Source organism: Aspergillus clavatus, genomic scaffold (genome assembly GCF_000002715.2).
Source record: "Aspergillus clavatus NRRL 1 1099423829795 genomic scaffold, whole genome shotgun sequence".
NCBI lineage: Eukaryota > Fungi > Ascomycota > Eurotiomycetes > Eurotiales > Aspergillaceae > Aspergillus > Aspergillus clavatus.
In genome coordinates, this window is record NW_001517104.1 from 1,299,004 (window position 1) to 1,314,737 (window position 15,734).

General features: G+C 57.0%; 9 protein-coding genes and 1 non-coding gene across 10 annotated transcripts, besides 2 other annotated features; 6 read left to right on the plus strand and 4 right to left on the minus strand.

Moving 5' to 3' along the window:
• Positions 1–262: 262 nt before the first annotated feature.
• Positions 263–1,780, plus strand: ACLA_013100 (MFS transporter; the record flags this gene model as incomplete). The annotated part of the gene is made up of 1 exon (XM_001274301.1): positions 263–1,780. The coding sequence occupies one exon, from the start codon at positions 263–265 to the stop codon at positions 1,778–1,780; it is 1,518 nt and encodes a 505-aa protein (XP_001274302.1).
• Positions 1,781–2,591: 811 nt separating this feature from the next.
• On the plus strand, positions 2,592–3,080 carry ACLA_013110 (uncharacterized protein; the record flags this gene model as incomplete). Its single annotated transcript, XM_001274302.1, has 1 exon — positions 2,592–3,080. The coding sequence occupies one exon, from the start codon at positions 2,592–2,594 to the stop codon at positions 3,078–3,080; it is 489 nt and encodes a 162-aa protein (XP_001274303.1).
• A 50-nt stretch (positions 3,081–3,130) lies between these two features.
• Positions 3,131–3,170: a microsatellite.
• Positions 3,171–3,339: 169 nt separating this feature from the next.
• On the minus strand, positions 3,340–4,849 carry ACLA_013120 (F-box domain protein; the record flags this gene model as incomplete). The annotated part of the gene is made up of 2 exons (XM_001274303.1): positions 3,340–3,690; positions 3,740–4,849. The coding sequence occupies 2 exons, from the start codon at positions 4,847–4,849 to the stop codon at positions 3,340–3,342; spliced, it is 1,461 nt and encodes a 486-aa protein (XP_001274304.1).
• Positions 4,850–4,923: 74 nt separating this feature from the next.
• ACLA_013130 (uncharacterized protein) lies at positions 4,924–5,685 on the minus strand (the record flags this gene model as incomplete). Its single annotated transcript, XM_001274304.1, has 1 exon — positions 4,924–5,685. One exon carries the CDS (start codon positions 5,683–5,685, stop codon positions 4,924–4,926), a length of 762 nt encoding a protein of 253 aa, XP_001274305.1.
• A 221-nt stretch (positions 5,686–5,906) lies between these two features.
• Positions 5,907–6,019, minus strand: ACLA_013140. The gene has a single exon. It is a non-coding gene; the product is annotated as a tRNA-Leu (tRNA).
• A 554-nt stretch (positions 6,020–6,573) lies between these two features.
• ACLA_013150 (oleate hydratase) lies at positions 6,574–8,315 on the plus strand (the record flags this gene model as incomplete). The annotated part of the gene is made up of 2 exons (XM_001274305.1): positions 6,574–7,169; positions 7,247–8,315. 2 exons carry the CDS (start codon positions 6,574–6,576, stop codon positions 8,313–8,315), a joined length of 1,665 nt encoding a protein of 554 aa, XP_001274306.1.
• A 226-nt stretch (positions 8,316–8,541) lies between these two features.
• ACLA_013160 (putative acyl-CoA dehydrogenase) lies at positions 8,542–10,584 on the plus strand (the record flags this gene model as incomplete). The annotated part of the gene is made up of 3 exons (XM_001274306.1): positions 8,542–8,647; positions 8,697–8,913; positions 8,976–10,584. 3 exons carry the CDS (start codon positions 8,542–8,544, stop codon positions 10,582–10,584), a joined length of 1,932 nt encoding a protein of 643 aa, XP_001274307.1.
• A 50-nt stretch (positions 10,585–10,634) lies between these two features.
• Positions 10,635–12,332, minus strand: ACLA_013170 (transcription factor domain-containing protein; the record flags this gene model as incomplete). Its single annotated transcript, XM_001274307.1, has 1 exon — positions 10,635–12,332. One exon carries the CDS (start codon positions 12,330–12,332, stop codon positions 10,635–10,637), a length of 1,698 nt encoding a protein of 565 aa, XP_001274308.1.
• Positions 12,333–12,785: 453 nt separating this feature from the next.
• On the plus strand, positions 12,786–13,325 carry ACLA_013180 (uncharacterized protein; the record flags this gene model as incomplete). Its single annotated transcript, XM_001274308.1, has 2 exons — positions 12,786–12,864; positions 13,246–13,325. The coding sequence occupies 2 exons, from the start codon at positions 12,786–12,788 to the stop codon at positions 13,323–13,325; spliced, it is 159 nt and encodes a 52-aa protein (XP_001274309.1).
• A 1,452-nt stretch (positions 13,326–14,777) lies between these two features.
• On the plus strand, positions 14,778–15,602 carry ACLA_013190 (GPI anchored serine-threonine rich family protein; the record flags this gene model as incomplete). Its single annotated transcript, XM_001274309.1, has 1 exon — positions 14,778–15,602. One exon carries the CDS (start codon positions 14,778–14,780, stop codon positions 15,600–15,602), a length of 825 nt encoding a protein of 274 aa, XP_001274310.1.
• Positions 15,270–15,333: a microsatellite.
• Positions 15,603–15,734: the final 132 nt, after the last annotated feature.

The following is a 15,734-nucleotide window of genomic DNA, read 5'->3' on the forward strand; positions in this document are numbered from 1 at the left end:
AGACTCAACTTCCTCCTCAAGTAAGGCTCCATGAAAAAAGAGTCTAAGCTTAAATACTTTCTCCTGACTGGCCAAACCAGAATGCAACACACGGAATCTGACCGCAATTCTTAATAATGCCCGGAAATGCGGATATAACCAGTTCCTTCGGATCGTCCGCAAATCCGGCTGCATCAGCATCTCTTGTCTCTTGCAAGAAAGAGATCATGGTTTATTTCTCTTCTTCCTTCACCACCACTACCAGACCTCTCTTCCTGTCAATATGAGTGACACGGAAGCCAACGATGGCCTGGACCTCCATCAAACCCGCTCCGGCTGGTCCATCGCCCAGAGCCTCTCCCCCCTCCGCGAGACGCTCTTCATCTTCGTGATCTGCATGGCGCAGTTCATGACACAGGCCGGGCTGGGAAGCCAGTTGGCCCCGCTGACCATCATCGGCGACTCCTTCGGGATCGACGACAACGGCATCCTGGCCTGGTTCATCGCCGGCTACTCGCTGACCGTGGGCACCTTCATCCTCTTCTTCGGCCGCTGCGGCGACTGCTTCGGCTACCACATCATGGTCGTGATCGGTTTCCTGTGGCTCGGCCTCTGGTCGCTGGTCGCCGGCGTCGCCGTGTACAGCAACTACGTGCTCTTCATCTTCGCGCGCACCGTGCAGGGGCTCGGCCCGGCCATGCTGCTGCCGAACGGGCTGGCCATCCTGGGGGCGACGTACCCCCCCAGCCCGAAGAAGGACATGATCTTCGCCATGTTCGGCGCGACGGCGCCCAACGGCGCCATCATCGGCGGCGTCTTCGCCGCCCTCTTCAGCCAGCTCGCCTGGTGGCCCTGGACCTTCTGGGCCAACGCCATCGTCTCCGTCCTCCTCGCCGCCCTCGCCTGGGCCGTCCTCCCGCGCATCCACCACCCGCGCGATCACCACGCGCTCACCGTCCTCGGCTGGATGCAGGAGCTGGACGTGCTGGGCGCGTGCCTGGGCGTCGGCGGCCTCGTCCTCATCAACGTCGCGTGGAACCAGGCCCCCATCGCCGGCTGGCAGAACCCCTCCGTGTACGTGCTGCTGCTCGTGGGCGCCGCGCTGCTCGCGCTCTTCTTCGCCTGGGAGCTGCGCGTCGCCACCAAGCCGCTCATCCCCTTCCACGCGCTCACGCTCGACGTCTCCTTCGTCCTCGCCTGCATCGCCTGCGGCTGGGCCAGCTTCGGCATCTGGAACTACTACCTGTGGCTGTTCCTCGAGCGCGTGCGCGGCCTGTCGCCGCTGCTCGCGGCCGCGCAGTTCGTCCCGCCGGGGATCTCGGGCGTGCTGGCCTCTATTACTACCGGGTATCTGATGAGCCGCATCCGGCCGGGCTGGATCATGTTCTTCTCCATGGTCGCGTTCACGCTGGGCGTGCTCTTCGTCGCCATCGCCCCGGTGCACCAGACCTACTGGGCGCTGGTCTTTGTCTCCCTGGTCGTCATGCCCTGGGGCATGGACATGTCGTTCCCCGCCAGCACGGTGCTGCTGTCCAACGCGGTCGAGCGCCACCACCAGGGGATCGCGGCGTCGCTGGTCACCACGGTCGTGAACTACAGTATCTCGCTGGGGCTGGGGTTTGCCGGGACGGTGGAGGTGCATGTCAACCGCGGGGGGAAGACGCTCGATGATATGCTGCTGGGCTATCGGGGGGCGCTGTACATGGGGATCGGGCTGGGAGGGCTAGGGATAGCGATCAGCATGGTGTATCTGGTGAAGGGCTTTGTGAAGAAAGGGTCCCCGGACAAGGAGAGCGATTGATTTTTGTTCTTCTGGGGTTATATTGTATATCGAGATAATAGTATAGATATAGTCAATAGATTAGTGTAATTATTCTCCCATTCTCCTTCAAGGAGCAGACATTCGTGACTTTTCCCCAGGGCATATACTTAATTTGTCGAGCAAAATGACCAGGCAACTCCCCAAAGTGATAGCACAGGCAGCACCCCGGAAAGCATGGCTTCCTCCCTGAGATGCTCATGGAGAACTATCAGTGCTTCATGGGCTCTTTTTCTCTTTCTCTTTCAGATCATCCTTTGAGTTGCTTCTATCCGGCAAGACCTTTAGAGTTAGAAGATTGACCACAGCTTGTATGAAACGATGAAAACAAAAGAGAGAGAGATCAGGTGTTTTTCTTGATTCTGATGAAACTAGCTTTGATATCTTTACTGAAGGCAGCAGATGGGAATGAACTCATCAATGAGTCTTCTTCTGTCTCAGCCCTTTGGAGGGGAGGTTGTCTTTGTTGTTGTAGTCTCAAGAAGGATAAACAACTCCTCTTTCTACTTACTCCTGCTTCATGAAAACAAAAGAGCCTTGATCGGACTCAGACAATGGAAGTAATTCTGGGGGGTTTTTCCCTTTCTTTCCTTCTTGTGCTGGGGTGCCTCTAACAAACATGTTTCATCACGCTGGAATAGTCTCAGCTAGGAATGATGACTCTCGAATATAAATTCATCTGATCTGGACTGGACTGTCTCTCTCCAGATCCCAACTCCCCATTCTGTTACTGCATCATTCTCTAAATACAAAACATACCCAGCTGCAAATCACTAAAAGAATAGCAAGCAAAATGGCCAGCGAAACCAACTATACCGCCCTTCCTCCCACCGACACCACCCCATCCTCCGATTCTCCCCCCCCCAAAGTCGAGCCCATCCTCCCCCAGATCCTCGGATCGCCCGAGCCCTGGCCCTGCGTCCTCTTCGACGTGATCGCCCCGACGAAGCTCAATCCCATCTTCCTCGAGGACCTCATCCACCTGGTCCGCCACGACAAGGTCAAACTCTACCCGTCCTTCAGCGCCATGTGCGGCGCGCGCGCCCTCGTCACCGGGAACATCGTCGTGTTCCTGAAGCCGGAGAAGCATCTGACCATCCATAATGCGAATGCGGCGGGTAGGCTGGTGCTGCACCTCGCCGCTATCGAGTATTCTCAGGCCGGGGAGAAGGGGGCTCCCGTGGCGGTGGCCAGTAAAGCGGTGGATGGGCCGGGCTGGACGTTGCTTGAGTATAAGGATTGGAGGGAGATGTCGCGGAAGAAGGGAAAGGATGAACTTTGAAGGAGGGGAGGGGAGGGCAATGGTGCGGCAGGGATTCTTGTGAGTTGCTGTTTGTTTCTTTGTTTTTGTTTTTTTTTGTTTTTTTTCTTTGTTGCTGTCGGTTTGCTGGTAAGTATCTTGCAGATGCAATGCACACACGGTGACTGGAAACGATTGAGTTGACTCGTGGTATGGTGTATGGTATGGTAGACTGGCTGATCACATCTGAAGGGCGACTGCGGAATCAAATCCTCTTTGTAGTAGAACTGACACCTCAAAATCAAAGATCCTCATCCTCCGAATCAGGCAACGGCATGGCATAATGGGGATAGAACCCGGGTTCATAGAAATATGGCGGAGGCGGCTCGACCGGCCAGCTGGCATAGCCCAAATCCACCCCAGCAGCAGTCAGCCTCTCCTCAAGAGACTCGGAGAAGCGCGGACTCTCATCGCACCGCACTACTTTCAAACACGGGAATGCCCCCTCCGCAACTGCATCCGCCAGGCCAGCCAGCGCCGCAGCTTGCGTTGGAGCATTTCCATTCAAGTCCGCCAGGTGCAACGAGACAATCGTCCGGGGCAGGAAGCTCGCCAAGCGCTCTTCAGCCAGGGTAGGAGATCCAGTGGCAGACTCGGATTGCGGGGGGCGGCCGAGCGATCCACAACATAGACGAATGCACAAACAGATGCTGGAGCGCACCAAACTCCTCCAAGCTGGAAATCGGCTGGATGGTGCCCCCAGGGTTGGGGAAACTGCCCCGTTTCCGGAGGTCGAGATGCAGGTTCCGTAGCATGCGACGCTGGCGACGAAGATGCACAACCGCGTCAGTGGGCTGGAAATGATCGCTGCCGGACATATCGGGTGCACATCCGTATTGGTCAGCCCAGCTGGATTCGTAGACGAAGGTTTCGAGATTCGTGCATTTGCCCAGGAGCTTTCCAAGATCTTGCTCGCTGTATCGGCACTCGGTTAGGCGGAGGGTGGTGAACGTCGGCAGGGCGAGAGCCGGCAAGGAGACGGTGTACTTGTGGACGTGGAGGATTTCGAGGCGACTCGCCAATCGAAGAAAAGCGAGTGCAGAGGGAGACTGCCAGGAATAGAGACCGACGCTCCGTATTGGAAGATTGGTGGCTCCGAACGCCTGTAGAGATGGCATGAGATTGGCCTCCAAGGGAAATGCGCCTGTTTCAAGGCCGACGTGTTCAAGCTTGGGAAGCAGAGCAATTACCATGCTCGCCAGCTCGGTATTGAGCCATCGTCGTTGCTGTTGAGAAGGAGTCTGAAGCTCTCCGATCGAATCCCAACCTTGAAGAAAAGAAGCGAGAAACTGCCTCGACTCGGGGAGCTCATTGGAGATATCCAGCATTCGTGGTGCCCAGGCCTTTGACAGGGTCGTGCCCCTGGCCAGGGCAGCTTCTTCAAGCATAGATCGAGCATCATTGCAGCCGATCGATCGCAATTGGGACGACGAGATACAGACTCTTTTGACCTGGTTGGCTAGATATGGACGTCGAGTAACAGCTTTCAAGAACGACACTAGCGGGCCCTCTGAGCTGGACTCTGCACCACCTGTCGACCGGTACGCCACATGGTACTCGTGAAATAGGATGGCCTGGGCGCTGGGTCGCAGCCGCGTGCAGACAAGACAGAGCGCGAGTAGGGTATCGCGCGTGTGAACGGTTGAGTTGCACGGGGTTGCCTCAGGCTGCTCAGCGCAATGCGGGCAGAGATATGAAAAGATCAGGTCTAGAATCTCCAGTGGGAGATCAGAGAGGGTATGCGAGTACATGTTTGTCCACAAGGTTGACCAGAACGACGGGGGAAATAACTAACTAGCATGACTGAATCAAGCTCTCCTCGGGATTACGCTAAAGTAGTGTGCTTCAGGATCGTCTGATCTGTCACGAAGACTTTTCGACTCAATCTTTCGATATATCCCCGAGTTCTGGCAACGACGTTGCTCATCGTGTTATCACCGTTGCTCTCTCCAGCAAGGGATCGGTGACGAGACATCCCGATCTCGTAGCTGATCGGCCGCAGTAGGCGCAGCGTCTCAAATAGCGATAGACACCACCCGAGCACCTTTTGCAGATTCGCCGGGTGGTGTCTAACTATGATATACACGGGTAAACTGAAATACACCGTCAACTGGAGATGCCGCAGTCTTCTCGTCCGCGCCAGGATCTCAGCGATGGCTTCCACGCGCTCCCTCACTCCATAATAGACGGGATCATTCGTATGCGACGGCCCCGCTGGTCTCTCCACGTCCGGCGTGAGACACAAGTGCAGCCACAGATGGAACGAGGTCACAAAGCGCAGGGTGGACGGTAGTGGTGTATATGGAGGAAACTCTTGTCCAACGAAGCTAAGGCCGGAGAGCGTGAGAGTCGCAGTGTATGCCACGCTACCGTACCACTCCTGGATCAGCTCTTGGTAGATGGTTGAATTTGTCCGCAGGAGCGCCGGGGCACATAGTTCCTTGTCTGAACGGAGAGGGTTCGCTGCGCTGTTGCCGGTCGGTTCAGGGGTATCTGGGATTAGAAAGCGATAGATATTCAGTCGGATCTCGGCTGGGAGGTCCAAGAATGAGGGCTTGGACGCCATTGAAGCGGCAATGGAGTCCATCGTTCTGGTTGTTGATATGTTCTCGTTGCTGTCGAAGAGATCGCATCTCCAGTTGACCGCACGTGTGTTGGAGAGGAGAGCTTCGTGGCGATCAGCGGTGATCCTCAAGAACTGGATGACGTTTGTTCTATTCGATAGATTCCAAGGGTAAATAAATTAAATCAAAAGAGATCAAACCAAGTGAAATGAAAAATTAAGAAAGAAAAAAACAAAAAGATATCTGACAAGAGTGGGATTCGAACCCACGCCATCAAACGATGATGAGGAAACTTGAATAGTCAAATATTAAGGTGGACCTTAACCTCACGCCTTAGACCAACTCGGCCATCTTGCCTTGGATGTTGAATTGCTGCATTTTTTGACCACATATCGGACTACGTGTGAACCTGGCCATGATCCAGGAGTTGAGGGTGGAGAGGATGGAGGGACATCCGTTTCCTGAGTACAAGGGGTACTTGACCGTTGAGGGATTGATGGATTGATGGATTGCAGTATACATCAGTTCCTTTCCTATGATATTATCACTCTACCTATTCCTTGCAATGGTATTTGCAATATCCTCACTGCACAGTGCACCCTAAAGAGCACTTCCTGAGATTCCCGACTAAAAAGGATACACAACCCGGTACAACTGATCATGAATAATCACCTTCTATCTATTCTTAGATCCGAATTGTCCAATAACGTTGAATAGCTCGAGACAGTACAAGGGAGTGTGCATTCGTCTGTGATACGCTGTCAGCCGCATTCGGACAGAGTGTATGACGGCACCACCATCAAATCTCAAGAGTCTCTTCCTCCTCTTCAACAGTTGAACGACTCTAAAATCACCCATCTTCATGGCGGTGAATGATATTCGCTGAAGATACCCCAGCCAGATAGCCTAGAATGTCCCTCTCAAGCCCCCTTTCATCCTCCGGCCCCCCTTCCACGGTGAGTTCCCGTCCTGGCACCCCGGTTCTCGAAAGCCTCCCGGACCCCAATGCCCTCGACGCCTGGATTCTGGGCAGCGGCCTCGCCTCCCTCACCGCGGCAGTCCATCTCATCCGCGAGTGTAAGGTGCCCCCGCATCGGATTCACGTCCTCGAAGCCCCGAGCAAACCCGGAATAGGATACCTCAGCACCGGCGACGCCGAGTCCGGATATCACTACCGCGGGGAATGCATCCCGCACTTCTGCGGCGGGCAGATGAAAGAGCTGCTTTTGCGCGTGCCGTCGGACACCGCGCAGAGCGTCTGGGGGGACATCGAGATGTACTTTGAGCAGTTTGTGCCGAAGATTCCGCCGCGCACGAGGTTCCTGGCGCGCAAGAAGAACGGACTGGAGCGGGTCGACGGTAAGAGACTGAATCTGGGGATCAAGGATCGAATGGATCTGTTCGTGCTCTCGTCCAAGACGGAAAGTGCGTTGGGCCGGTCGCGGATCCGAGAGCATTTCTCAGATGGCTTCTTTCGGACGAATTACTGGTTGACGCTGGCGACGATGTACTTGCTCCCCTCCCTACCCCTTGTCCTTTTTGCTCTGCCGGGGGTGAGTTAAATGGTGATTGATGAGAGACTAGGTTCGGGTTCCAACCCAGTCACAGCGCCGCTGAATTCCGCCGTTTCGTTCAGCATTTCCCCCACGACATCCAGAATATCCATCATCCGCGGCCCTTGGACCGCGTCCGCTACAACTTCCACGAGGCGATTGTTGCGCCCATTGCGCGGTACCTAGAAGCGCAAAGGGTCGATTTCCGGCCGAACACCATCACCACCGACATCATCGCGGAACCTCTGGACAATCCGACGCGGGTGACGCGGCTGCGTACTACGTGCCATGGCCAGCCCGAGAGAACCATCGACGTGGGCCCGGAGGACCTGGTCTTTGTCTCGCTCGGGTCGGTGTCCTCCGGATCATCTCAGGGATCGAACCGCGAGCCGCCGTCGCTGGAGATGATGGAGATCGAAAAGGACCTGGACGAGAACTGGCTGCTGTGGCTGGAACTGGCGACGAAGCACCCGAAGTTCGGCAATGCGTATAATTTCTGCACGCGGCTGCATGAGTCGCGCGTGGGCTACTTCACCGTCACATTGAAGGACCCCCGGCATCTGGACCGGATTCTTGAGGTGATTGGCGACGAGCCCGAGACGGGCTCCCTGGTGACGCTCAGAGATAGCAGCTGGCTGTTGACGCTGAACGTGCCCCGGCAACCGTTGTTTCCCGACCAACCGGACAACGTCCGGGTGTTCTGGGGCTACATGCTGACGCCCGAGAAGGAGGGCGAGGCCGTGAAGAAGCCGATGCTGGAGTGTTCGGGCGAGGAGATCATGACGGAACTCTTGCACCAGATGGGCATACCGGGGGAGGAGATCCTGCCGCAGAGCATCACTATCCCCTGTGTGATGCCACGGATGTCGGCGACGCTGTTACCACGAGAGGAGGGGGATCGGCCGCGGGTGATCCCCAAGGACATGACGAATCTAGCGCTCATCGGGCAGTTTGTCGATATTCCGGGCGAGATGGTGACGATGGACTATATGATTCGGGGAGCACAGATGGCGGTGCATCGTCTGATGGGACTGGACCGGGACTTGCGGAAGTCGAAAAAGGGATATCCAATGAATCTACTAGGGTTTCGGAAGGACTAGTCGGTGATCAGGAGAATTAGTACAGTAGTTAAAGACTGGGAAATTCACAAGTCTTCTGACATATCTCTCTCCATCTTCCCTTTCATATGCATCGGTTAATTATAGCCGAGAATGGGCAGATGCCTCGGTTAGTGCCGCTGATACCATTTATATCAACGCCCCCGTATTCCCAGACTCCCCCCAATTCTGGTATCCAGGACTCCTTGAGTCCGTACTCAGCCTGAATATGGATCCAGCGGCGCATGCCACGGCGGATCGGGGCGCTATCACCATCCCCGAGCCTCTCCAGAACACATATACGTCCGATGCCACTCTTCACCGAGTCCTAGCATGTGGGTGTACTGCCGCAATTATCTCAATCGCCTCATGCTGACCATTCAGGGTACTTACCGTCTGATATCAACCAATCCATCCAGCCCAACCTGACCCAACTCGGCGAAGAAGCCATCTCCCCCCAGATCCGCGAATGGAGCGCCGACGCTGAACGCAACCAGCCGTACGTCAAGAGCTATAATGTCTGGGGCCAGCGCTACGACTACGACCGGCTGGTAACCAGCGAGGGATGGAAGCAGCTGGGCCGATGGGGCGCCAGACATGGGTCGGTAGCCTTCTTTTTCAAGTTCTGCTTGCTCTATAGGACGATAGAACTAAGTGGGACAGAGTCGTGGCCATCGGCTACGAGCCCACCTACGGCGCCTCCCGCCGCCTCGTCCAGTACGCCGTCAACTACCTCTACTCGCCCTCGTCCGGCCTGACCTCCTGTCCCGCCGCGATGACCGACGGCGCCGCCCTGATCCTCTCCCAGCAGCTCCAGCAACACTCCTACCCGGCCGACCACCCCTTCCGCGCCGTCTACGCCCGCCTCATCTCCCGCACCGAGGACTGCTGGACCTCCGGCCAGTGGATGACCGAGCGGGCCGGCGGCAGCGACGTCCAGAACACCGAGACATGGGCCACGTACTCGCCTCTCCCCTCCTCGTCGTCATCCTCCGACGCCCTCAGCGACGGCGCCTACACGATCAACGGCTTCAAATTCTTCTCCTCTGCCACCGACGCGAACGTCACCCTCCTCCTCGCCAAAACCTCGCCCTCGGGCAAACTCTCCACCTTCCTCGCCCCGCTCCGCCGCACCATCCCCATCCCAGCCCCAACCAACCCGCAAACCACGACAACCAAGCAGGTCGCGAACGGCGTGCGCATCCACCGCCTCAAAAACAAGCTCGGCACCAAGGAGCTCCCGACCGCCGAGCTCGAGCTGCATGGCATGCGCGCCCACCTCGTCGGCGAACCCGAAAAGGGCGTCGCGACCATCGCCCCGCTGCTGAACGTCACCCGCACCCACACCTTCATCGGCAGCTTGGGCGCGTGGCGCCGCGCGCTGAGCATCGCCAAGGCGTTCGCGCGCGCCCGCTCCACCGTCGGCGAACCCCTGTGGCTGATCCCCATGCACCTGCGGCTGCTGGCGGAGCTGGAGGCGCGGCACCGCGCGGCGCTGCAGGTGGGCTTCTTCACCGTCGCTGTGATGGGCGCGGTGGAGAACCCCGCGGATGGAGGCGAGGGCAGCGCGCGCCCCGCGGCGCATGTGCCTCGCGGGCGCGAAGCGACGGTCGTGTTCCGTGCGCTGACGGCGGCCGCGAAGGCGGTCGTGAGCAAGATGGCGGTCCTGGGCATCCAGGAGTGTCAGGAGGCGCTGGGCGGCGTCGGGTACATGGACGAGGCGGACGAGCCGGAATTCAACGTCGCGCGGCTGCTGCGCAACACCGCCGTGAATAGCATCTGGGAGGGCACGACGAATGTGCTGGCGAGCGAGCTGGTGCGCTTCCTGCTGGCGCGCGACCATTTTGCTGTCTTCGCGGGCTGGATGGAGCGCGTGCTGGGGCTGCTGCGGGCGGAGACGGCGGAGGCGGCGGCGCTGAGGCGCGCGTGGCTGGCTTTCCGGGCTCGCATCGCGGGCGATGTCGCTGCTGTGCTGGCGGATGGGCGGCGGGTGATGTTCACGCTGGCGTGGATTCTGGCCGGGGCGCTGCTGGTGCTGGATGCGCAGCGGGATGGCGATGCCGTGGCGGGCGAGGTGGCGCGGCGGTGGGTTTTGGCGGGCGAGGGAGGAGTGGGCGATACGGTGTTCCGGGAGGTTGTGAGGCCGTCCGGGGAGGGTGAGGAGGAGAAGAAGAAGAAGAACCATGCGCAGTGGGATTGCCGGATTGTCTGGGGGATGGAGTTGCCTGAGGGACAGGTGGCCGGCCATCGGTCTCTGAAGCACAAGCTGTAGTCGCCTCCGTCTAGCATGTTGATGATGTACATGTCAATTCGTTAAGTCTTCTATATATCCAGTAACCACGAACCACTCCAGTCGAATCCCGATCCCTCCCAGTTCTGATCTAGGATATCCATATACCCATCAAACGGCACTTCACTCGTCTGCTCCGCCGGCCCAGCCACCCCAGACCCAATCCCCCCCGGGTCTCGCCCCTGGATAATCTCCCACTGCCGACAATACCGCGTCTCCACGCCATGGAAGAAGGCGACCAGATCGTCCCCCAGCCGCGGCACCCCGCCATCAAACACCGGCTGCCGCCGAACCTGTTCCGTCAAGCGGTGCAGCGCCCGGATCGGGCCCACCGCCGAGCGCCAGCGCTTCGACAGACTCTGCAGACACAGCTTGATCGTCGACAGCTCGGCCTCGGCGGTGGCCTGCAGCGCCGGGTACCGATACGCCGAGAGCAGCGACAAGCCAGCCGTGAGGCCATAGAGCGCGAAGATCGGCCCCAGGAACTGCAGCTGGTCTCGGGCGTGGAAGTCCGCGAAGACGCCGGCTATGCTGGAGGCTGCGACCAGGGACGCGGCCGAGGGGACGCTGTTGGGGGTCGGGGAGCGGTGCAGGATGACGAGGATGGCGAGGTAGACGACGAGCAGCTGGTTGACTTCGAAGGCGTCTGTTTGCGGTTGCGGTTGCGAGCGGCGCAGCCGTGGAAGCGCCTGGTTGATCCAGCGGTAGAGGGCGGTTTCGAGCTCGCTGCGGCGGCGCCCGGTCATCGTTTTGCGGAGGCATTCCTCGACGGTGTCGCCGAGGAGGCGGCAGATGGTGGTGTATGCGAGGAAGAGCTGCGCTTTGTCGTCGTTCTGGTCGTCGAAGTCGTCGAGCGTCGGCGGGAGAACGTCGCTGTCGTGCAGGTTGATGGTGCGTGGGCGTCCTGTGCCGGCCGAGATGATGTTATCGCGTACCTGTTTTTCTCTCTCTGAGTTCGCATGGGAAAAATTGAAATTGACACAATAGGGAAGCGCTGAGCTCACCACCAGAGCCCACCATAACCTTCTCCTCAGCCCCCGGTCCTTCGCATTGAGCGCCGGCTCCTTGTGCAGCCCGATCTGAAACGCCATGGCGCCGGCGGTGCGGATCCAGAAGCCACTCGTGTCCGTCGAGACCTTTTCCGGGCCGACGGGGTTATACCAATGTAGAAGACACGCCGCGACAATCGAGACCATGGAGTCATTCCCGCCACCAAAGAAGAAGAGCAGCTTCGCCTTGCGGTAGAAATCCTTACTCGATACCGCCGCCGACGCCGTCGGAGACACCCGGCTGCCCGCGAGCAACACGGCCTGCAGGAGCAGCGGCGACGGGGACGGCGTGCGTAGCCACCCGGGCTCAATGATCGGCGTCCACGGCGCGCAGTACCGCATGAAGCAGTCGATCAGATGGCTCTGGACACTGGACGGAGGAAGATCGTAGACCCGCTGCTGCTGGAAGAGCTGCGTGTCCTCGTCGCTGGCGGTGTCCGGGGCGTCCTGGCCGGACTGGACATGTACCAGGGTCTCGTCAAAGGGGACGCTGCCGCTCAGGTACTCGCTGCGTCCGCTGTAGCTGGTTTCATGGGCGACGGGGTGCGCAGCCGGCCGGGGTGGGGGGCTGGGCCGTGGCGGGGAGACGCTGTTGGTGATGCGCTTGCGTTTGCGGGACCAGGGACTACTTCTATCAGCATGTGCAGGTTCGATTGGGTATTTGACATGGGAAGCGTACATGCATTCAACCTCCCAGCGGATACAGTTGGTGCATGGCTGTTGTTTCTCCAGATCACATTTGACCTGTGTTGTTAGACTGGATGAGAGATGGAAGCGTGCCTAGGGTCAATATCTATCTACCTTTCTTTTATGACAGACGATGCATGCTCGGATGACTGCAGGCATTCTATCAATGATGCTGGTGGCTGATTTATATACTCTGGATAGTCCAGCATTGGAAAGACCAGATGATCAATTTCAGGACGTTGAATGAGTCAAATCACCGCGGAAACAATGGACCAATCACAATGTCTCCATCAAATATCAGCACACCCCTTTCGTCTCCTATGCTTCCCAGCCATGAAGCACAACAGATTAGAAATCCGGCTTCTTTGAAGGCTTCTGCCTCATATCTACTCCCCACCACGTGTTATACCTCGGAGACAACATCCATTGTCGCCGTCAAGGTCCGAGATGGTTGCGCTCGTGGGTCTGCCGGCAGAGGAGTTGATCAAGCGCAGTCCGGTGAACTGGGTGTTCTGGGATGAGCAGGGTATGTTTCCTTGTTCCCGGAACTGAGAGTATGGGCACGCTGATGGAAAGCGTGTACTGTGTAGGTCTACTCCGTATGGAAGGACCAGGCACCGATTCCACCAAAGATCACCATCGAAGAGCTGGCGTCGGAGATCCAAGGCGAAAATAAAGGAAGGTTCTTGAGCTTTGGAGGTCCTTTAACAGATATTTGATGTCAATGACTCCCTATTTCATGCTTCAAACTCCACAGTTTATTGACGGTACCTGGATCGCAAGCTTGACGCACAGTTGATTAGGGCTGCCCTAGAGTACTCCGTAGAGCTTGAGTGTTTGGCGTTAATAGATACCTACCAGGGGCTTTTTTTTCTTTCCTATCTTTTTTTTATTATTATCCCTATAGCTTCTCTCAGTCCCCTGTTCCCTCCAATCCACTTGCGCAATAATTTCTCAAAAACTGGAAACAGCTGGAGTGCGATATGATGGCCATCGAATCCTAATATGGAGAAGATCACCACCAACACAACAATTAACAGCAACCGCCACGAGTAAGAAACCTCGAAACCTCTCACAGTATGGAGTAAGACGGCAGTGTAACATTGTAGCCGAATAATGATAATTACCGGCAGTCAAGTCCTTGCCCGTCCCTGCAGACTTGAATCACTTGGACGGGTCAGCATTGTCACCTGTTGGGCTCCTGCATATCTTCCACCATGATGTATCATGCAGCAAATGGTGCAGGAAAGATGTGCTTTGACTTTCAGCCTCTGACACACTGTGAAGTCATTGACCTGAAGTCTACTACTCCGAGGACATCGTCTGTGCCCGACGATCCGCAGAGTTGAGTTGGGACTTGGGAGAAGAACCAAGGAACAAGATGACAATCCTCGGTCAAGCGAGGGGCAAATGTGATGCCAAGACGCTACTCCGGGCTTCAATGAGCTAAGTTATCTTCAAGGAAGCCTGATCGGTTGAGTCGACAGTCGAGTCGGGAGTCTGGACCCTTTGAAGTTTGGATAGTGGACACACGGTTTTTGCGTACCAGGACTTCCGGAAACCATCGATCTGGTGCCCGGAGGACTGGGAAATTGGAAATATCTAAAGAATATTGGGCCTGGAGGATTCACAAAACTCAGTTTACGGAATATAGACTCGAGGGCCCAAGGTAGAAAGAGTCAATTGGCGTCGGCCTCCTATATCGTAAACCTCATTTCCGACCCTACGCGGATTGGCCAGCTTATCCTGGAGGGTCGCGTATTATTAGTCTTATGATTAGCCTCGATAGTATGCTTTCTTAGTGTGGTCGAGTGAGCAGGAGCCTTGTCGGCTTCAGAGATTTTTACTGATCCCAAATTCCCAATTGACCGTGAAGGACACTTTGAAGAAGTCTATCCAGTGTCCAGAGAAGTTAAAAAGTGTCTCTGGCGTCCGGATGTCTCACTCCCCAGATCAGTCTGAACCTCGCCGTCCAACAGCCTGTCGATTGTCGAACAGATCATGGCTCAGGGACAGTTAGTGCCTCGCGAGGTCTGAGAGTCTAATTTCCACCAAATCGTCCCGGCCAGTCAGCGACCCTCATCTTGCCCACTAAATCACTTAGTTTGATTAGTTCCGGGTCCGAAATGTCGTTGGATCCGTTGCGTCCGGTTGATCCAGTTGGCTTGCACAAGAGCCGCAAGCCAGACTCAGCCAGAGCGCCTGGATTCGCCATGTCCATTGCGTCTCTTTGGCCGAGAGACAGGGGTATCGCCTCCATAAGTAGGCGGCTGTGCCTTGTCTGCTTGCTGATGTTGGTTTGGATTTTCTCGTCTTCGATCCCGTCCCTCGTTCCTCGATCTTGTATAGATCGTCCATTCTTTTAAACCCACGATCACCCTACTTGATCCTCCACAATCCTTTAGAAAAAAACAGAAGAATCAATTCTACCAATTCAAAATGCGTCTTTCTCTCGCGACTGTCTTCTCCGCCCTCGCGGCCCTCGCCTCGGCCTATACCACCCCGGACTACACCAAAAACCCCACGGGCAATGCCATCCTCCAGCCCGGTCTGAACGAGCGCGTTGCTGCCGGCAAGCAGTACACCATCAAGTGGACCCCCACCACCGAGGGCCCCATCTCGCTGGTTCTCCTGCGTGGCCCCAGCACCAACGTCGTGCCCCTGGAGACCTTGGCCGAGGGCATCCCCAACTCCGGCTCCTTCTCGTGGACTCCCAGCAGCACTCTGGAGCCCGATACCAGCCAATACGGTCTGCTTCTCGTTGTCGAGGGCACCGGCCAGTACCAGTACTCCACCCAGTTCGGCGTCAGCAACCCCGACTATGTCGCCGGCTCCTCCTCGGCGGGCGTAAACCCAACGTCGACCGGCGCGGCGACCGCTACCAACTCTGCTTCCAAGAGTGAATCGTCGGGTACTACCACTTCTACTATGACTGCTACTACCACTGCGACTGCTACTGCTACTGCCACTGCCACCGCCACCGCTACTGCTACTGCCTCTGGCTCGGCCAGCGATGGCACTCTCCCTGCCACCAAGTCCACCACTACTCTGATCACCAAGGGCACCACCGATGTCCCCACCTCAACCGCCCTCATCACCATCCCGACCGGGACCACCGCGGCCTCCTCGGTGATCGTCTCGGGCACTCACAGCCGCACCTCTGCCACGCCCAGCCCCTCGACCATCCTGTCCAACGGTGCGGACCGCGGTGCGATCAGCCTGGCTGCGGTGATGGTGGGCGTGTTTGCGGTGGTGGCGTTCTAGTCGTGGTGACGGACAATTGCCACAGCGAGGGTAATAGCTAATGACCGATAATATAATACCCCTATTCTATGTATTCTTCTATCTATATCTTTTAAAATGGCTCTCTGTAAACCACATTTATAGCACTGGTGA